Genomic DNA, 22,646 nt, shown 5'->3' with positions numbered 1-22,646 from the left:
CCGATGATACCGGCTCTCATGCACTAAGCAGCAGCTCTTGAAAAGTATTTCCGAACCACCGGAGGAACGGGAAGCCGAAGGGTTCGATCACGCGGGAAGTTAGCCGGTTTCGTGGGTGTGCGGATACCTCCCCGGTACCGGTGGATGCGCTATACGTGTGGCTTGAGTTACGCTAGACGAAAGCGAACCACGGCACGGAAGGCAACCGCGCTTGACTGATCTCTTGTGCTCGTGATGTTGATGCTCCATCATTATTTGGGCACTATTTTTAGCCTCCCACGTTTACTTTAATCGCGCGCGCGCTCGTGTAGTTCGCATCAGTTGTACGATGCGGCGGCGGCATCTGTAAATCAGCGGCATGAATTGATGGGATGCCCTTTCGGAGACCATAACCCAAACCAATGAGGGAAGTGAGGGAAGGAACACTAGCACACAGAAATTGCGTTCAATATTACGACGGTGCGCGCATGGTTCGCACTGGCATTCCAGAAGCCACTTTTGTACCGCTACAGGACTGCTCGCACAATAGACCGCGATATGCTTTTTTAATGGCTTGTGAACACGTGGTCGCTAAAAGTTGATGGCATATCGCGTGATGTATCGGGCGGGACACAACGACAAAGACGACGACGGCGGCCTGTGGTTAATTATACTAATGAAGAGATACAATTTCTTCATTAACTGGTACCAATACAAACACGGCGATCGTCGGCCACGACCGTGCGACAGCAGCGGTGGCTCGAGTTAAGGTCATATTTTGCGCTAGCATTAAGTGTAAGTTGAGAAGATGCTTGTGACTAGACAGAGAGACAAGCGAGCCAATCATTGTTCAATACGGATTGTACAATATAATCTCGAGCACAAATGAGCACAACAAATGATCACACGACTGTTTGCTTCGGGGTTGCTATAACGTGCCCCGCCTAATTGTACCCTTTTCTTCCAACGTGCTGCTTCATTTAGCTCACTTGACATACATTGCTGCGTTGTTCCTCAATTAACACGGTGGTGTGGTGGCAAACTATTCTGGAAGCGATCGGCAAGATGCAGCGATTGCTAATTAGAAGGCAAGCGCCTGTGCACGTTTCTAGCAATCGTGCGGAACCACACCATGAAGCGGTCTGGGTTTTATCCGGTTCGAGTGTGTAATGTTGTTTGGAACATTCGACGAAAACATTTGCCACAACGTCCTTAATGCATTGAAAGCTGACTAACAAGTACAGAATGTGTGCACGCTTTAACATTGCTGTGCCAATCCTTCTCGTCGGATTATCCGCCGCGAACGGACTAGCACGACTTACATAGCTTTACGTTCGCCGGCAGCACAACCATGGAGTGGGGCAGGAGGTTGTGTTCCGAAAGCTTGATGCGCTTCGGACCTGCCTCCTGCTGCCGTTGTTGTGAACCGTTCAGCGATGATTGCTGCTGCTGCTGCTGCTGGAGGGGCGATTGCTGTGGCTGCGGCTGGTTGTTGTGGCGCTGTTCCTGCTGGCTTCCGGCATTGGTGTGCGATATCAGTAGCTGATTGCCGATCGATTGCTGTTGCGATAGGTTGGACGTGTCCGACTGTATGCTGATGACATTACCCCCGCACAGCAGTGCCGCCAGGCTAGAGTCGATCGACGCAGCGGACGATGCTGCAGTCGATTTGCTGTCATTATTGCTATTGTTTGTGGCGGGCAGGTCGTTCGAACCGGAGCTGCTGCTGGCCACGCTGCCGGCACCATTCGCAGCAATCGTGTCGACTACCGCACTGAGCAGCAGACTGTGCTCTTTGTCCACCGGCAGGGAGTGTTGTACTGTGTGCGGCAATGAAGCGGCTGAAGGGTCCGCCAGAGATGAGCTGCCGGTTTCGGTCCCGTTCCCGGCCGATCCGATTGCGGTGAACTCGTCCTTGATGAAGAACTTCCCGGAAAGACCGAACGCACTGATCGATGTGCCGGTCGCGTTACCCTCGATCGCGGCCGCCGGCACACCCCACAGCAGGTCGTCCGAGGTAAGCAGTGGCAGATCGTCCACTTCGCTCATGGAGATGTACGGTGCCCGCATCGAAAGGTCGAGCTCGTCCATGTTAAGGCTCATAAATGCAAGTTCATCTTCCGGCAGCGAACCGTTCGGACTGCACAGCGACGGCAGGCTGCTGCTTTCGGGACTCTGCGTGTGTGGAAAAGAGAAAGTAAAAATATAAAAATAAATATGTATAGGCTAGTAAAATTCGTTCACCCCACTCCGGCTGAGAACAGACCGCAACCCTAAGGCGAACGAGTGTTTGACTGATGCCAATAGCAGAAAATCAAAGATCGTAAACTTAATAAAACAAAGCAAGAGGCAAGAACAACCCTAAAATCAAACGCTTTCCAAAATTCAGTTTCTCTTTCTGTGTGTGTATGTGTGTAGTGGGGGCAACGTAAAGGATACGACGGAACCACCGAGCTTCCAATGGTACGAATTGGAGAAAAAGTTCTGAGGAAAAATAAAAGTCATAGACGAAGCAACTCACGTGCCATTCGCGCTTTCATTTTCGTCCACACAGTTGGTTTTGTTCTTCGGTTTGTTTCTTACACTGGTAGACAAAGAAAAGAAAAAGAACGCAGGCGACAACGGTATGCCCACCGAATACTCCCACGTCCTCCGATGTGTGTTGAATTTTAACGATATGGCAGCCAACTTTCGCTCTCATCCACTACCCACTGCAGCACTGTCTCGTGAGTAACCCTTTTTTAAGAGGATTTTGGCACTCGTAACATAGCATCCTTTGCCCCATTTGGCCCTCGAACACTCGGCAAGTTCGCTAGTGGAGCAGCATTCCTGTTTTTGCCTTTCCCCCTTTTTTGTTTCACCCGCAGCAAACACGGGCAAAGTTTGTCCCACCCCCTATCTCCATTTCGTACTGATTTTCTTCCTATCGTCGTATCGACAGTCGCATTTTGGGCAGAGCTTTCGCTCGGCAGCTCGAGGAGAGCACCGGATCACTAGAGCAAAGGTTATAGACTGCGTGGGGCGGGATTGTGTGAACAGGAGAACGACAATCTGACAAATTGCGAATATTCGTCACGTGTGCTTTCGACACGCCAGGTGGTGGATTTCGTGTTCTGTTGTATGTGTGTGTGTGTTCCTTTTGCTCGTAACGGTGGTTTGAAAGTCCCTCAAGGTATACCCAATAACGTGTGGAAAGATGTTCTTTGTGATATTCGCAGGTAATTTGACCGAGTGACATAGGTACGCCGGTCGGAGAAAATGGCTAGCCAACATATTATAAATGCAGTGGTGAAAAAGCGGGTCGGTTGGAAGAACGCCTCTCCGCCTTCATGGTGCGCTACCCTTTGTTTCTACTCCCAGAACTTTTATGCTAGCTATTAGCAATTTAAATGAGTTACGGTGTGGAAATTGGGACAGAGATTCTAACGAGACTGTCATTATGGGATCGAAAGGAAGTAAGCGAATTTAATTCAGCGAAAGATGGGGTGTCCTTAACAAAAAAGGCTTCGCACATTCTGGCTATTTTTACCAGGTCGATAAGTTTGACCACTCCCTATCAAATATAGCAACCGCCCTAAAGCCTATAGCCCGTTTCACAGTTTCGTGCTAAATGAGCGAACCATCTATCATGCGAGAACTCGGTCTGGTAGGTGGTGCGCTACGATAAAAACAATTAGAGACATAAGGCCCCGACAATATGCAGCATGTGGCACGCACTGACTGGTGGGGAAAAGCATCCACTTGACATCGTGGCGGTTAGTGCACGGGTAGCCCTGCGGTTGCTACCGCAGGTACAGCCAATAAGAGCGAACTTGAAACGTCAAAAAGGTAATGCCGAGGGGAGCAGGGAAGAAGAAAAAACTAAAGCAAATAGTACAACCAAACGCAACAGCGCTAATTGTTTTTACCCTCGAAACGTACTGCTGCCACGACGTACAGCGCCACCGGAGTGTCCACGAGATGTATTAATTATATCTAATTGAATGTACCACCGCCAGCACTAATGCCTCCGGTGTTTGCGACTTGTCGCCGACTAGTGTGTGTGTGTGTGTACGTGTTTTTTGTTTTGTTTGGTCATAATCTAGAATGATCCGAGCGATGGCAAGTAGTGAAGCTTAACGTTTGAACATCGCAGAGGCCGAGCATTGTACTTAAAACGCGCCTTGAGAAAGCATTTGGATCGATACTGTACGCTCCATTTTGATCAATGTCGCATATTTTACTCCACTTCCTACAAGCAAGTAAGGAGCTTCCAAGTGTCCGCTTTATGGAGCCGTTGTTAGGGCCATAGCAAAACGATAGCTGGGATGAGGCAATCAGCTGCTCACGCAACTATTGCAGTACTGCAAGTAGGAAGCTTGTGCCCGGCTAGCAGAGTTGTTTTCCACTTCAGATGGAATTATAAAACTCCCGTGCAGTCCACAAGCTATTACGTGTTATCCACGCCCTCAACGGATTTGAAAGTTAGAACTCGTCAATCAAACTCTCTTGTAGCATGATAGAGTCCTTACCCCACCAATTGGATTACGATCGATGCAAGCAGTGAAGGCGATAAAGTGTACCCATCTTTCATACACTATCTATGAAGCCATGCTATTTTTAATGCCCCTACTGCTCACAACTTGTACGAGCGTGGTCAACTGTATCTGGTTCGCGCGAATAGGCTGGCTGCGCTCGGGGAACAGTAATCATGCGATGAAGTGTGTCATCGGGCAGTAAGTTTCGACGATAAGGCGGCAAGCCATCATCATCAGCAGCGCAACGCGTGAAACCGCCGGCATCTCTACCGGGCCTTAAAAAAACGGCCGGGAATTATACCTTATACATCGCCGATAAGCGCAGCGTCCCCCCGCGGCCTGTGCTGCTATCGTACAGTGACCACACGAGACCCCGGGGTGGATGGTGGATCGTGTTTGTTCTTGACAGTGAAAAATAATCAGCTGTAGATAATCAAGCTTCAATTCGGGGGTACAATTCGTTGGCAACAGGGGGCAGCTCGTAAGTTCCTGCTGCTGGTAACATGCGGTGAGGAAGCTGCATTCGCTTGGGATGCCGTCCCTGACCAATTTTACATGCATGCGAATGCTTCAAAGTAGATTCATCACTGCGAATGCTACGATGCATGCACGAGGTACGATCAGGTCAGCCCCCCGGCTAAGTCCGGCGGTTCCGTAATGGGCGCATGCCATCGATCATTTACAGCTGGGCTAGAGTAACCATTACCGAGATACACATAGCATGGGGTAAGGGCAGTGGAAGAAATCAACAAAAACTGTCGGCAGATAAGCTAATTGACATCGTGTGAGTGGGTAAAATGCCTTATCTCGCAATTGCACCTCATGCCATGAGTGCAGGAGTGTGTATGTATGTGTGTGAGTCTTTATTTGTTTGTTTGTGTAAGCGAATGTTGATTCCTTTTCTCCCCTCCCGAGCGGGGGTTTCAACCGTAGGTGACTAGGACGTTCGAGCGATAGCGGAAACGGGAAAGCATCATGCGAGCAAAAAAAAAAAACAAACAAAAAACACTACGTAGAACAAACCATAGCCATACCGCACAACACGCTTCAGCCACGCTATGGTGTGATCTTGGTAGTAATGCTCGTACTACAACTGTACGGCGCACGGACGAAAAGGCACTAGGTCTGATAGTGGACAGTTGTGCGTACTTGTCCCGATCTAACCTTTCTGAGCAGAGCGTTCAAGCCTAAGGCGTGAACTTCAGATTTTGACCTATACGGGGAGGGGTAAAAGGCTAGATTACGACTATGCCCCCCCGCCCACTAATCACTCCTGATTAGGGCAACCTGGTATCGATTCTTCTACTGAGTCCGGTTGTCAACGTGCTACGTGGGGTGGAAGGTTAGCTGCCTTGCGCCAAACGCCCTCACGACACTTACCTTCGATATGCCGGGCGACAGTAAATGCGGCGAGGGACTAACTTCGTTCACCTCGTCCCGATAATTGATGAAGGGATCGTTGCTGGTGGCGTTGTGCTGATGATTGCTGCTGCCGATGGTCGTCATCGAATGCCGACGGCCGTCCACGGTCGAAACGGTGCTGGAAGCGGACGAACCGAGTCCCGACGTACCGGAGGGCGAGTTTGGGTTGGACGAAATGTGGGATCTGCTCGGTGACGATGGCACGGGCGATGAGGACACGGATATGGACGACGACGACGACGACGGGGACGCGGCGGACGCACTCGAGCTTGGCGCGTAGTTGTGCTGCTGCTGGGTTTGGCTACCGTTAATGCCCGCAATCGTACCGGCATTGCTGACCAGGGATGCCGCTCCGTCCACAGATCCGGAGACGGCAGTACCGAGCGGTAGGGTGGCGACTGAGGCCACGCTGAGGCTGCTGGTGAGGCTGTCGCTGGTGGACACCGGGTGGACCACGATCGAGGACGCGTCTAGTCGTGTGTCTTGCGAGTCGAGCGAACACAGCTCGTCCTGTAGCAGCGTGTAGCTGTCCGGTATGATGAAGTCCTCGAACATCTCATTGAAGAAGGTGCCGGATTCTTCCAACGGAATGCATGCGTCACCCGCCGTCGGTGCCAGATGCGTTAGATCATCCGGTTCATCTTTAAGCACTAAGCGGGCGGAAGAGAGAGAGCGAGAGAAAAAGGAAGAGAAAGTACATTAGATGTGGGTTATAAATGCTGAAGCAGCGACTTATTTGGCTGCTGGCGAAAATGGATTTTCCATTTATTAGCACGAATTGATCACCCAATTTGAAGGAGGAAGATTGGTAGTAGGGTTGTGAAGGAAGAAAACGACATGATTATAGAAAAAAACTCATTGCGGAAATGGAATGGAAAAGAAGGAACGTAGGTGCTTTTGAGATTTTGTTCCTGCAAAAGACATTTATTAATGTAGATGTTTTGAAGTTCGGGACGAAATAGTATTAAAGTTTGGTAGAATCCACGAAAGGAATAACACTTTGGTGGGTCAAAGTTTGTACCTCGCGACCGACCTTACTGGGACACCATAGCACTTACAAGATTATGAACCGTAGATTAGTGTTGTTTATAATATTAAATAGTATAAAATTTGAATAAAGTAAGGCTCTTGACATTCTCCCAAATGTTGTAGCAGTTAACGTTCAAGAGTACTTTACCCCAGCAGATTCGACGGAAGAGGAAGCTTTCCCTTAATAGCATTATCGCTGGGCGGTTCTGGGAGGCAACATTATGCGTATAAAGGAAGCTGTTGGGGTAGATTTGCATTACAAAACCACTAAACATCTGAACATCATGGAGCTTTAAGCAGCTTTAGGGCAACTGAGGAACGATCTTTCGGGGAACCGGTCTGCTTTGCATGGGACGTTTACGATGCAGAGTGAGCATTGTGAATTTGCCAGCATGAACCAGCAGCACAGCCGACACATCGGCTAGGGCGAACAATTTCGAACACTTACTGAACTTTTTCCTCCATCACTCACGTTTTCAGGATTTTAGAAACAAAACAAAAATGACTGAAATGGGTGTTGGTTGGTTTTTTTCATGGACTAGTTATTTCGCCATTTCGGAACCATCGCGCACAGAAAAACAAACGGCAAAGCACAAGCAACGCTCGGATCTGGATTGATTGCTCTCATGCACCGGGCAATGTGTTTTGGTTGGTGATTTGGTTAGATGCTTTACCTACGTGCTTCACCTAAAAACGCCATGCGCCATAGCTGGCACGAAATGTCAGAATGTTGCTGCGTGATCATGAACACGAAAAGCGCCACCATCACCGCCACACAGCTCATGATCGTTCGAGATAACACGACCGACCGCTAAGTGAGCGAGACATGAAGAACAAAAAGCGCCCCCAAAAATCGTCAAACCATAGGAGGAGAAGCACGGTAAACACGTGCGCTAGTAGCAGCCCGACCGGTAGCAGTACACAGTAACGTGAAGTCGTCTCCAAATCACACACGCACTACCCACCCAGCCAACCAGTGGCGCTCTAGCCGCCCAGAGCAGGCTGGGTCATATCTCACACGGGAGAGGTTGTGAATAAAAATGAAGCTTTCAAGAATTGCTTCACCCGTCGTCAATGGACGCTCGGTTGGGGGCGTGCGGGAGCAATTTAAGCGGGTTTCGTGCCGGACGCACTTTTGCACCGGCACTGGGGGTTGAATTTTGATTTGAATATTCAAATTACATGATTATTTCGGTGTTTAAGGGTGTCCGGGGACCCAAGGGGGGGTCGCTACCCTCACGTGTCACGTGCCACGAGATGTTCCGGGTTTGTTCGTCCTTGTTTCCCTTGGCACGCCGCGCTACTATTTCCGCCTCGGCCTCGGAAACGTAACCGTAACGGAAGCACCGCTACACACAGCCAATGAATATGTCTGTGTGTATGTGTGTGTAGTCCGCACTCTCCTCCGGGGGTTTGCGCAGCCTAACGAAGTAGCCGAAACACTTGCGGGCAGCTCCATCCCCTCCTCTTCTCTCACTCTGATGGATAGCTGTCCGACGTGGTATGGTGGGTGGAATGGGGCGGCCTTTTGACAAAGGCCCGTGGAAAGTTGTCAGAAGAAGGCAAACATCGCAAATCGAATTTGTTATGTCACAACAAGCGGGCGTGTTTTGGGCCGAGCGATTTGTTTGACACCCTGAGGTGAGGTGATGTGTGTGCGCCTATGACAAAGGGGGACCCGGACCAGCAGTACGGTTGCGTGCGAACTGTAACAGTTTCGGGCCCCACACGGCTTACACCACCACTGATTGGACAATCCGAGTGAGTGCGGGAAGCATGGTGCGTTAAATTGGACCTTCCTTAGCCATTGTTTATCGCCGTGCAGTGTGCTAATAAGACTCATCATCATCTACACGACCATTCACCGAAGCTTTTCACAATTGCTCCCAATATTCTTGATGCGCGCCAGCAGGGCTTACTTTTTGGGGGAAGTGCAGACGACAGTAGCGGACGTGGCATGAAGTTTTCCAGCACACTTTACCTTAATTTGCTTCACAAAAAGGTAAAAAAAAGGCTTTACTTGCGCACGTTGCTCGCACCCCCTCGCACAAGCGGGCTAACGTGGAAGCTGGGAATAAGCTATGAAGCACTTTTGCACCCTCTTGTCCCCATCAATGTCAATACAATACTCTGCTGCGGTCGTAGTAGGATCAACACCGAAGCGTTCGGAGCCCAACGGAAAAGCTCAACTTTTCAGTACATAGGCACACCACACCAAGAGTACGTGAAGGTGCGCGGGAAAAAAAGCCACACGCAGCGGCACTACCGTAGCAAATTGGTGCGCTGGGAAAAAGCGTATAATGGAGGAAGATATAAAAAATAATGGTGTGATATGAAAATGAGGGGTACGTAGGAAAAAATAAAACCGTGGCTGGCGATGCTGGGGTAGAATCCTGCATAAAGCACACAAACACACACACACGCATACACACTTTACCCATCGAGCCTGGGCTTGGGCGAGATCTTTGCACGGGGCAGAACCGAGCCGCGTGCTGCTTTTGATATTGAATCTGAACCACGCGCCGTAAATCGTTTCGGGGGTAGAATATTTATGTGGGACTATGTTTTGGGGGTTTGTGCAGAGTGCTTCTTTTTTTTCCGACCACTCTCTATTCCGCACCGCAATGAAGGAGCTCTTCAGCCGGGAGATCGAGTAGAGAGAGGAATATTTATTTGTCCTTTTTTCTTCAACAGTGGTGCGACGGGAAGGAAAACACGTGAAACACAATGCTACCGCGAACACACTGCCGGCTAGTTGAAGGGCTGCGGGATGCAGGAATGCTGGATATGCTTTTGGGTCAGAATACTTTCCATGAGTAATGAAAAAAAAAACGAAGAAGAAGCACCAAATACCGATTGAGGTTCATTTTCATGTAAATGTAAACGACAAATAAATTCTAAATTTAGGGCGCCCGGAATGTTGTGACACAGCTCTCGCACTCTCGCTCTCTCCCTTTCTTTGCCGTTAATTTCGCAGCCTACGGGACATGGGACAATGTGAGTAAAGATTCTGGACCAAAAAAAAAAGAAGAAAGGACGCAAGGAAAAGTTAACCATGTGATCAACGGTTTTTGAAGAACCCTTGACGGGTTGCGCGAGGATAAATTACGGACAGATGAAGGATGATGCATGTCCCACCACTCGAGGGTTCATTCATTAGTCATTCTCTAAGTTTTGCCCGTACCCTGCGACGGCGGGGAAGCGGCAGAAAAATCGTAAGCGTTTTGGGGTCTGCAGAGCCGCACAAACACTACTACTTTCAATCCTTCCATTTGCCATCTCTTGGTTCTCTCTCTGTCTCGGAAGGCTCGGATGAAGTTCTCGAAAAACGGCTGGTCGCGCGGAGCACCCAGTGGATCAGGAGGCGGGTCGACAAATTTATCACAGGGAAAAATGCTCAACTCACTCGAGACATCACTATATGGCTCCCCTCGTAGTCCCACTGTCTCGGTATGTGCCCATCGACCGAGTGTCTGCCTTATTCTAATGATGTAAAATATTACAGACGAGCTGCATCAACGGGTGTTAGAGGTAGGTGCCGGAAGATAAGGGTCGTTCGCAGGCTCAATAAACGGGCCCGAATATTCACTCGAGCACGATAAGCTCGAAAAATGAGATGAAGTATTAAGATCGCTCGATAACAGGGCACGGGCGAGCAGGTCAGCATGAACCGGGGGGCAAACCAATTCAAAGTAGGGTTTTCTTTTTTCTCATTCGTTGCCATGTTTTGTAGGGCTAAAAAGCACGGAAATGACTTCTTTAAACCCCCAGCGAAAAGGGGTTATTTGATAACAGTGTCGCATCGTTTACTGATGCGTTCGTCAAAAGTAATGATAGTAGGATTATAAAGATTAGGTGGCAGTATGGAAAGGGATAGACAGAGAGATAGTAAGCCAACATGATGTACAATAAAGATTGAAGGAAGAGGAAAACGGGTAAAAGGATAGCCGTTCAATTTTATGAGATTCAAATACACATGGTAAGGAGTGTGTATGTCTGTGTGTGTGTGTTGGATATCTGCAAAAATTGATTGAAAGCCTATTACATCTCTTGCAGTGAGAGTAAGAGAACCGAATCCAACTGTCCACTCCAAAGAGTACTTTTAGTGCGACTGGCGTGTGGGGATAGGATGTGAACAATAGGAGCAATCAAAGAAAAGGTCCCAATTGTATTGCTCAGTAGCCCGCCTGAGTAGGTCGTTTTGCTAGGCCCCTTAGGCTAGTGTAGTGTGTCCAGCTGCAGAGTGTGTTGAACACATCAGCCGTTCCAATATCAAGCAACGCTGCCCGTAATAAATGGGTTAGGAAATTGGATAGCGTCTACTGTAACATCGCATTGCTGCTGCTGCTAACCCCCGGCTGGGACTGGGATAAATTTTCCGACACCGGGCAATCTAGGTCAGTGGGGGAGTGGTGTGTACAGCGCATCTAACCAAGCCAAACCAACCAAAGGAACGTTGGGTGTGTGCGAACTTCGATGAGCCGAGCGTGGTAAGCAATACTCTAGCTGATAGCTGATATTTGCTCCCTCTCACGCTCTCTTTAACTCTTCGTTTCGCTTTTACTCTTCGCTTCATCCATGCACAATTGCCGTGGTCACATGCCCTGCAGTGTGAACATATACCACACCAGAGCGAAAACGAAACCAAACACACACACACTCCCGAACGAGGACGAACTACTAGCCAAGCATACAACACTACTACCGCAGCTGAGGATTAACTTCAGTCCTACACAGTAGCCAATTCGTAGTCAAGTCGCTGACAACGTTCACGTTCACTTTTTCGCTCTCCCGCAACCTAACGGCAGGATGGATGGTGTTGTTTTGTGCCAGCCCAGCTAAAATGTACCATCGCGCTATAGGAAGGACGACGTCCTGGGTAAAACGCAGTTATGCTTTCATCACGTGATACCCAGTTTTCGTCGAGCTGGTGCTGCTCCCCTGTGTCGGGGTGCTTTTAACACTCCACAGCTACACGACGCCCCATCAAGCGGCGGTGGTAGAAAAAGTGATAAGAAAAATCGCCCTTAACAGTAGTGGCACCGGAGGCTTTTGCTACGCGCAGTAGCCCCGCGAACGAACGACGCCTGCCCATCATCGTTTTAGCTCATTAAATGGAAACAGGAGCGGCCTCCTCCCGGGAGCCGTAACTTCAAGACTTTGGCTGTTCGCTTAGTGTTTAGCAGCAGGGCGTAGGCAACGGAGTAAAGGAAACCCATAATCGTAGACGGACTTGGCGCTTAAAGTAAGGCGGAAAACGAGCCGAGCGAAGAACGATGGGAAAACTTGGAGGGAAATCCTTTCGAAAAACCGCTTCACTGTCACAGCGGGAATACGGAAGACGTTCGTTCCTGGAAAGACCTGGTGGTTGTTGAATTTGTAGCGCCTTGCAAAGTAAGTCAGGAGGCATCATTTCGCTAAAGCTGAGCCGTCGTTTTGGGGAAAAACTGGTATGAGAGAGTTAAGGGATGGGAAGGAAGCTTTAGAAGGGTGGTGCGTGGTAATCAATTCGTGCTGAAAATTTATTGCCGGAAAAATGATCCGCCATCGTAACAGAGAGACAGAGAGAGAGAGAGCATCGATGGGCGGAAATGTTTCCAGCTGAAAGCGGATGAAATAACACACGGCGCTGTAATACTTACTGGTCAATCCAGGCTCTTCCTCGGAGAACATCAAGAATCCCTTATTCATATCTTCCGTCCTGGGGGCGAAGATTTTTTCGGTGGCGTGCTGAGGTTTGCTGCCACTGGGTCCAGCAGTAGTCCCGCCAATACCAGCACCAACCGGTGGTGGAGGAAGCGTTACGAACAGCTTCGCTGTAACGGACTGTGGTGTACCCCAGCCGGTTGGTTTGTTAACCGCACGTGCCTTGTCGGCGGTCCCGGAAGCACCGGTTCCCGGCGGGAGGCTGGTAAAGATGGAAGCGGTAACCGACACGGGACGGCTGACCGTCGATGATGCCGGTTTCGGCGGCACCGTAGCTGGTACGGTGTTCAGCTCGCGCAGGGCGCGACTATGCAGCGGCACCGGTTGCTCGCCGGACACTACCGTCGGAGAATCGTTCTTTACGCACAACAACACCTTGTCACCAACACTAGCGAGGAGCTCGTCGTTGCCGTTGTTCTGATCAGCACCGATGTTGGAGACGAGCTTAACGCACGGAACAACGGTTGGCTCCGCGAGATTTGAACGCGGCGGGATTGCGATTGTTTCTTCTGCCTTCACTTCTTCCACTAGTCCAGCGCGCTGGGCGACGGCAGCAGCGATTGGCACAACGGTCTTCACTGCTGGTTCTACTGACAGTAACTGATCGTTGCTGTTGCTGCTACACACGACACTATGATTACAATTGCTTTCGGCACACTTGTCTGGCTCTTGGGACAATAGTTGCTGGCGTGCTTCCAGTTGTGCGCACGACAAAATTTCATCTTTGTTTTCCACACCACTGCAAAATTGACAGGTTGACGATACGATAATTATTTAGCGATGATTGTTGACAGATCGGTGGAAATGTTTGGAAGAGTCTTTTTTTCCACCGGAAAATGTCTTTTTCTCCGTTTTTCGCTATCTCACATTTTCGTTCTTTCACAATTTGAATGTTTTTTTATTCGGAATTTGATTATACGAGATTTCCAACATCAAATCTCGCGAGTGGATTTAAACAGTTTGATACTATATTCACGAAAAGTAACGGCAGGAAATATATTACACTATAGAGCTCAAAATGTGTGAAAGAAATATTGTAAATAAAACGTCCATGGACAGGATAATTCCTACACACGTTCTCCCTCCCTTTACCTCGCAAGACAAACAAACAACAAATCTGTACTGCAAATCACGTACACAACACCGGACAACCGTACGGTGTCAGCTCTGTTTCTCTGTTGGCCGTAAACCTTGGTCAGCTGAGCGCTGAAACCAGCAAACCGCATACGCGCGCGGATTTTGCAAAATGAGACGAATATAGACCCGCAGAAATCTCTAGATGATACGACCGTTTGTGTACAGCGCGGAGACGCAGAACTACATACAGCAAAACGTGTCGAAAAATGAAAACGTCACCTTTCTCCCCTTGCCCTAGGAGCGCACGGACCTTTCTCGCCCAAAGCAACGCAAACAGTTACGGGACGCGCCTTTCGGTTCCAAACAACCACCAAACGGCACAATGATAGCAGCAGTAGTAGCGGCCATTGCCATCGGTGTCCTTCACCGTGAATATTTTCTCGTAACGCCACGCGCTCGGGGTAGGAGCGGGATACGGGTACGCGCAAAGATGATCGCGGCCGGTGCGGTGAGAATGCAAAATTTTGAAAACATCAAAATAGCAAAGCAAAAGAAACCGCGAGACGAAGAAAAAAGGCAAAAGATCGGCAACGCACGCTCCAACAGCGTGTGTCCGTGGTGGGCCTATAGGATGAATGGGGTGTTTCTGGGCGGAATAAGGGAACGAACCGGGCATTGGGCAAAGGAAAGGAAACACTGTCGATGTGAAGTGGAAAATTCGCCTTTCGGCCACGCTACCGCGGGAACAGCAACAGGCATAACAACGGCAACAACTGGCTACTAGCTTTCGGAACAGGTCAGTGGGTCCCTCCTGGGAGAGTAGTGCGTGGGTTGGTGCTTTGTGTGTATGTACGCGTATGATTGTTGTTACTTGATTTCATTTTGTTTTATGCTACTCGAACCGGTTTGTGTGATCGCTAACAATCGTACCATAATACGGATAAATTGTAGTAAACAACACTTTTAACCAAACATTGGTCCCAAACTAAACGTGCTGCTCCTAGCGATTGAAATTATTTACTGATAATCATATCGATAATATATAGCTTGCTACATTTCTTCTCTTGATGGATGCTGTATTTTGCTACGCTTATTAGCATCACATCGATGCCATCTGTATCAGGGCGGGTTTTCTCCCATCGTCTGCAACCAGTTTGTTTCACTGGCATTTTAAAATATACGTCTTCACCAGGGCACCTTCTTCTTTGCCTTCTCTCTCTCTCTCTCTCGTAATTTCACGTATGCATTTCCTCCTCGTGATCGTTCTTTCATTGGGCAGAGCTATTTATAAAAATGTTTGTGCGTGTTTTTCGTGTTGGACTTTTTTTTTGTAGCTCTTCAACATTTTACCGATCGATGCAGAGAGAAGGACGAGAGTGTGTACCCATTACCCAGCTCTCAAGTACCTTTTTTTGTTGCTACTCACTTCACTTCATAATACCAACAGCACAAAAAAAAGCCAATAGCAAATTAATCTAACCATAACCGAATGACATGACGAACAATAAATGTAGTTTTTGTCCCATGTGTTCTGTAAAGTGTAGTAAAAAACAAATGTGCCGCTCAAGTGACGTTAAAAGGCATACGGTCTATTGGTCTTAACCGTATGCTTACCTCCACTGCATGATTACCGATTATTTAGAGGTCATAAGTCTACGGAATATGTTTCACAAATTGCAAATCATTCACCAGGGTAGATGAAACGATAAAGCAAAGGCTCTCCATTCTTACCACCGATCGTGCAAGATTCGTGAATAGATTTTGCAGTGTCAGAGAAATTTGTAGCTCCTGTAACAACCGGTCAGTTAAAACAGCCCAGACTACCGGTGCATAAGTGGGTCTCTTTCGTGCGGCGCAGCTTGATGATACTGATAAGTCTGACGAATTGATTATTTGTAAACAAAATCTGATCAGATAATATTTACAACACGAAGATCGTACATTTGCAACACGTACGTCACTCTGACGTTTGTTCGCTAGTCTCACTCAAAAACAAGTTTGGTTTGACGCGTTTTAGCAAGGCAATAGTGTCAGTGTCAGTAGTAGTAGGAGTAGTAGTAGCAAAAAAAAACTCTACTGTCTAGAGACGGAAGTTATGGTAGGTGCACTATTTGGCCTTGGTTTAAGGATTTCCTTGGCTCCCACCAATCACTTTGTAAGACGTAGTGTTTGGTGCGCGTATCGCGTCATTGGCACCCTTTTATCTCTCTCTCTCCCTCTCTCATGGATGCAGAACGGTCCCTCGCGTGTCGATGGCGATCGCACTTTACCTTTAGCAGCGAAATTTCAGCCATTGCAGTCCGCATGCAGTTCAATGTCGCAGACGATTTTTTGGTTGGTCGGGTGTTGTGTCGCGCTTGCTGGCCCCTTGCAAGCGCAAACCTTTGCATTGGTCAAGCGGCGTTTCTTTCTTCGCTTGACCCACGATTCGGTAGCCCTGGGGGAGAAGCACGCGCGCGCGTGAATGCAGAAGGTGGATAAGCTTTTCTAATTTTAAACCGATCGGTACAATGCACAAGCGATCGGTTGCATGCAGCAGCCCCGATGGGCGCATTTTGCAACAAGAAAAAAAAAACGCCCGTTGCCGAAGGAGAAACAAAACATCGACAAACACATGGTTTAGGTGATGTAAGCGCAAAGGTAAAAGCTTTCCTTTTTTCCCTTATAGCGGGTCCGGGAAATGGTACAAGTACCATAAATTCAAACATTGTATTAACAACATATTTGATGAAACTCCTGTGCCAAAAGGATTTGCTTGTTTATTTGCGCCAAAAGCTAACATCCCAACATATTTTGTCCGCTGATCTGGGCAGCGTACTGTCATTAAACAAGTAGTAATTGTTCTAGCTGTCATCCAATACTGGAATCTCTTCCGAGCACGTGCCACACGTAGCGAATTGCAGCGAAGGCACATTGAATCACACACCAGCAAGCTTTTGCAATTCCGTCGCCATTCAAACCAGCTTCGCGTACCTCCACCATGGAAGAACCTTTTCAAACCGTGCTTCCGAACATACGGATGACGTTGACGCGCACTGGACGCGCCCACGGACCTCGACGGCACGAGGTGATGAGAGCTGAAAATTGCCTCGCTGGAAGCTCAAATAAAATACCCACTTCTCACTCGTGCCCCATGTGTCCATTGATTGCGTAAAAAAGGGGAGATGCGGAACGAAGCGATGGTTCGACGCTCACACAAACACACACACACACATACAATAAAGTGGAGAGCAATCGTTAGAATAAATAGACGACGCTCTGTTTGCGCGATCATTCTCTTAACGTGAATTCGCCACTGTGCTTGGTCTTGCCGGAGGTATCAGGTAAGGGGTGCACCGCACGTGAGCGATGGAAGAAGAAAACCAACATCAACAACATAAACAATTTCAAACGCAATGCCGTCAATGAGACTACGGCGGTTGAGAGCGAATATTGTGGTGAGGGATGGAGGGTAGCACCAGGGGGCAGGAGATATCTCCACCCCATACTTCACAGTCTTATAAGATAGCAAAACTGAACGGTCATTTGTGTGTTTGTGTGTAAAAAAGCGCAGAAATGCACACGACGGTGTGCAACGGAAACAAACAAATGACAACATCGTGGCGGTAGGTTGGTTCATGCGATAAGGCAACACCCCATTGCACGAGTCCCATTTATTGCTAAATTTAGTATGTTCTGCCATACTAAATCTCATATTTGTCGCTAAATTTAGTATGTTCTGCATTAACGACCCATCGATAGTGCACACATACGGAGCAAGGAGATTTCAAATGCTGTTGAACTTCATCTAACAGTTATCAATTAAGGACATGTTGGTACTTAGAAGATTTGTTTATTACTTTATTACCGTGAAAACAGAAACGTTGAATCTTCAGTCTATCCTTCGTTAAGAGGCATTATCAATCTTTCATTGTTTGCTGCCTACCACCCAGGACCTTAAACGCACCGTGTTTTCAACGAACAATCTAAGCAAAGATGTCGATGATCACTCAACTCACAACAAAACGATCGGAGGAGAGCAGCATATAGGTACAAAAAGTGGACGCTTGCCGTAATCTTTCACTCCATCCCCGGGGTGCTAAGGAAATTTTTGTACCGGCCTTTGCATGCGGACGGGGTCAGATCACCTTCTGCACCATCCCCGGTGCGTGGCCCCGCAGACGAAGGGTCAGCAAAGTTATCAACGTTGTAGCAATCTTTTCCCCCCGGTTCTCGGTTTATTCTTCCCACACCGACACACCACCCATTGATTCTGCTCAATTTACTTCTCTTCGGCCCGTTCGCTACGGTTCATCATTCGCCAGATTTGTGTGTAGGTTTGCTGTATTGGCTGGCGAAACGTAGGTCGCACCCCGGACAGGCGACAACAACAAGCGGGCACCAATAATGCGGGTTGGTGGTGTACAAGTGGACGAATTGTTGCCGTGCACGAGAACGAGGCAATGGAAGCGATTCGAACGACAACATGCCGGGGCATGCCAAACCTCGGGAGCAGTACAGAAACAATTGAACGCAGCAGCGCAGGTTCAAGAAATGTGCAGCGGAATGTTAAAAGAAAGCAGGAAAGAAAGGAAAAAGAACGCACGCACACATCAAGCAATCTTAATGCGTTCCAAACCGGATATGTCAATATTTTTTCAGGCCACCGAGAAGTAGCAGCAGCACATTGAGAGTAATTTCGTTTTTTATTTCACTCTGTTCTGCAAAACGAAAGTGAATAATTTACGATGATGAAAACAATTCCGCGATCGAACCATTTTGGCCAGGAGGACTGGTGCGCCACACGCGCAGATTGTGCGTCCGCCGTTTTAAGCCCATCAATCTTACGGGGCTGCGGAAAGTTCAGCCGGAAAATTGTCTGCGGCTTCCGATCGGTTGCCGCACGATGACGATGGGCGGCAGCACAACGTTGGCTAACGGTTCTGGGAAAGCGTTTGCAGAATAATATTGTTCCACGATTCGATAGAGCGGCGATTTGGGCGTTTGATTTATCGAAAACCATAATAGCGACCCGTGACAGTTGTTGGCACGTGTCTGATGAGAATTTGAAGTGCTGTTCAAGGCAAAGCGTCCGCCATCTGTAGGTGACGTTTTTCGCTTTTCAATATTCGTATCCGCAGGCAGGTACATCCCTTCACGGGCACTGGAGGACTTGGAAATAGACGAAAGCGCTCCCGAAATCGTCCTAGGATGCATACGGCCACGGGGTAGCGACGAACGCAGGTGCCGGGGCTCCTCTGGTTGATTAAGCAAAGGTTTTGGGCAGCGATAAACTTAATCTGTAAGGCAGTAAATTTTCTTACGGTTGATTACAGTGCGCGCGTTTGGTGCGTTGATTAAAACCGAACGCAAGCGGGAACGAGAAAATGCTGCTCGCATACCCATTGCCAATGGCAGGGAGAAAACAGAACTACATTTGCTTCCAAAACTTATCAGCTTTCCCGAAAAACTTCAATCTGTTATCATCCCCGAAAAGCCAACGATGTCCCAATTGTTTGTGTGAGTGTGAGTTTTCTACCCGCAGCTACTCCAGGCATGTATCGTGCGTCTATAGCCCACATTACATCGTTACTGAAACGGAAACCCACACCGAGACACGCACACGGGTTACCAAGACCCCAAATGCCAGCAACGAGCTGGCTCTCGCTGGCAAGACGAAATTAACAAACGACCCGAGAACGACGTAACTCGCAATGATTGAATTAAAATCACGCTACGGGATGACGGGCAAATCGTCGTCGCCCAAAGCTCACTTTCCCTCTTTCTCTCGCTCTCTCTCTCTATTCTCTTGACACAAACAACTTTGCACGCGTCTTGGTGTTGGGAAGAAGTTGAAAATGCTGTTCTGGAAATTGTTTTTTTTTCTGCCCCGGTTTGGGCCGTTCTGCTTTTCGAATCGCGTTCGCAATAGAGATATTGATAGCGAGCGTGTTGTTGGTGCTGTTTATGAACCTACAATCAAACCATCGCACCACAGCACCACCAGGTCTATGAAACGCCATCTAATCAATAGAGCGGCGCTAGCAACGAAGCAGCAAAAACACTCCGTAAAGAAAGCATACAGCATACTCTCGCTTCTTTACAACCGTTCGTTAATATACACACACACAGACACACAGCACAAATCAAGCAAGCTTTATGGTCAACGGTCACTTTTAATTTATTAACTCTAACGCGTTTAAAGATCTAATGCGCACCAAAGGATTTTTAGGTGTGTGCAGCCCTGGTGCAGCAATGCAGCAGCATTTGCCAGCAGCAACAGACCAAAAATAGGCATTCGCTTCATCGTGAATTGCGCGCGCGAGAAGGGCAACAGAAGCAGCGAAGCAGCGAACAGAAAAATTGGAACTAAATTGGAAACCCCAACAACGTCGTCACTAATTAGACGGTGTGTAGAGCGCATTTGGAACAGGGATTTGCAGCAGGCCGCCAAACAAAACGGAAAATCACTGGTACACGCGGATCAAATCCGGCAATGGTGCTTGATCGGGCTGGCTCACGCCGTTCAATACGGGGAGGTTCGAAGGAATCCGGTTCCTCATGGCCTGTGACTACATTGCACCAGAAAAAAAGCCCCACATACACACCGTATCACACAACCGTCCTAGACGTAACATGAGACAGACACAACCGACACAACCGATCAGAAACGCGCCGTTAGCGCGTGTGTGTGTGTGTGTGTGTGTGTGCTTTTTGTCGATGGACGTAATCTATTTCGGGTGTTGCAAACGCTAGATGCAAACTGCATCCACCTTCTTCAACGGCAGCAGCAGCGGCGTGCATCTCTCGCTCGTTGGTGGTGGTGTGTTTCTTTTCGACTGTGACCAGTTCCATTTTTTTGTTCCTCTTTCTACTAGTTCTAGTTCACTCTCTACGAAAGGTACACCCTTGTGCAGCGTGGTTCCAGATTTTTAGTTCTTCCAATCTTTAGCTTGTATAAAAGTGAACCGCACACAAAGGTGCAGCAACCCACACGTAACAGATGATGATGGGTGGGCGGGTAATGGATTACGTAAACGGTTTCTAACAATTCTTCTTCTACTACACACGCTGGTGTTCAGTGCACGTTCACTCTTCTACACGTGATCGATCACAATAGCTACGGTTGTGTTTTGTAAAATTGTTTTCCTGTTTCCGTATTGCATTGCGACCAGCAGTCACCAAAACATTGAACTGGCCACTTGAACCACTGGTCGGTTATTGCATATTTGTTGTTCTTCTCTCTCATCAATATCATATTATACACATTTTCGTTGACTCAAGTACCAATCAAGTGTTGGTTAGCGATTATCACCTGCCCTGTTCATTATCACCTCACCATCATAACGGTCCCACCCACAACAGCACCTCATCACACACTCACCCAGAAGTGTGTTTGGTTATGTTTGAACCCCATTTTCCTCCCCCCTGTCAAGTAGGGGTGATGCAAATGTGCAAACAGTTTTTTTTTTGCTTGCGTTTATCGTTTATATTTGCAAATTGATCGTTCTCACCATTCACTGTTATAACAAAAGTCTATCACACGCCTTTGACACCTTTTTATCGGCTTGAGATCGCTTATTATCGATCAAATAAGAGTTTCTCTCTTGCGCGCGTGTGTGTGTGTGTTAACGATCCTGAACACATTTGTGACTCTGTTAAAAACAAAATGTTTGCTTCATTTTTTAACGGAGATAACACAAAGAAGCGATAGTACACTGCACCGCTGCACGCTGCGCACTTGCATAAGCGCGGTTCGGCCACCGCAAGTTGCTGCTTTTGTTCTTAGTTTTTCATCTTCCACGCCATTACATAATGCACGAAACGGGCGCGCGCGTGAGATGCATGTCGTAGCAGATTAATTAATGTGTTTTGCCGGGGCTGCATCTTTGGCTTTGGCTGCAGCATACGTCAAACCGATCCGTTCAAACCTGTCACCTGAGGCTGCACGTTTTGGGGTGGATAGTAGTAGCGGGATATTCAACACTGAAGCGAATTACGCGTTTTCCTTCTTCTCCTGCTATCGTTCTTAGTTGCAATAAAAACTGGTTGAAAATGGTTCCAACCATCGCACACTCGCACAATGTACAAAGTGAACTAAACATTTTCACCCATGTTTATCTTTCCACCCCGTAAACCAGCGATCGTTTGCATGTTCAATTCGTCTGCACACACATATGCACGCCAAAAACCGGTACCGAAACACTGACAGATTTGCCGAAAGCAATGATGACGAGGATGAAAACAATCGGTAGATCTGTCATCGCCACATTGCATCGTTGTTGTTTTTTTTTTGTTGCTGTTCGTTTTGCACCGTACCCCATTCCCATTAAACGAACGGAAGAGCTAACAGACGGGGCAAACACAGGCCGTAATGAAGATAATAATGGGAGCGGCTTTCGCGGTGCATAAACCTCCACAGGGCATGGGCGGTGTAGGGGACACACATATATACACACGCACACAGCTACATAAAAATTGATTTACACAGACCGAAGAGGGAGAGAAAGAATGCGAAAATGGTGAGATAGCGCCATTTTTAGGGTCCGAAAAAAAAAAATCACACACCAGCATGAATAACCCGGGACGGGAAAAGTATTGGCGAAGCAAGATTCATAAACGAAACGCACCATCGAGCAAAGAAGAACCTCCGGTAACCACCGTGGACTTTCCTCTAAAGGGGCGATGAAGACGACGACAACAACGGATGGAACGACTGTTCCGAAGCCATCATGTTTCACGTTTACTGATGCTTCTTCTCGCGTTTCGGTAGATATGCTGCTGTCGAGCTGCGACGGCGGTGGCGGAGGTTGTCGTTTTTGCAATTCGCGTATGCCATACGAAATTATTCGCGACAACGAAAAACCGGAACGTAGGCTACAGCACCATTGTCAAAAGCTCGTTGCGCCGCTGCTTAATCGCGAAATTCGGAACGTA

At 48.1% G+C, this 22,646-nt stretch overlaps 1 protein-coding gene across 1 annotated transcript in view; it reads right to left on the bottom strand.

Moving 5' to 3' along the window:
* LOC120894372 (protein similar) overlaps positions 1-22,646 on the bottom strand; it is a 113,677-nt gene that overhangs the window by 15,322 nt on the left and 75,709 nt on the right. The window contains exons 7-9 of the mRNA XM_040296903.1: positions 12,590-13,392; positions 5,877-6,568; positions 1,302-2,154 (exon numbers count right to left, since the gene is read on the bottom strand). Coding sequence (XP_040152837.1) covers positions 1,302-2,154; positions 5,877-6,568; positions 12,590-13,392 — 2,348 coding nt within the window. The remainder of the gene's footprint in view (positions 1-1,301; positions 2,155-5,876; positions 6,569-12,589; positions 13,393-22,646) is intronic.

This window comes from Anopheles arabiensis, chromosome 2 (genome assembly GCF_016920715.1).
Source record: "Anopheles arabiensis isolate DONGOLA chromosome 2, AaraD3, whole genome shotgun sequence".
Taxonomy (NCBI): domain Eukaryota; kingdom Metazoa; phylum Arthropoda; class Insecta; order Diptera; family Culicidae; genus Anopheles; species Anopheles arabiensis.
This window is presented reverse-complemented; position numbering and strand designations above follow the sequence as displayed.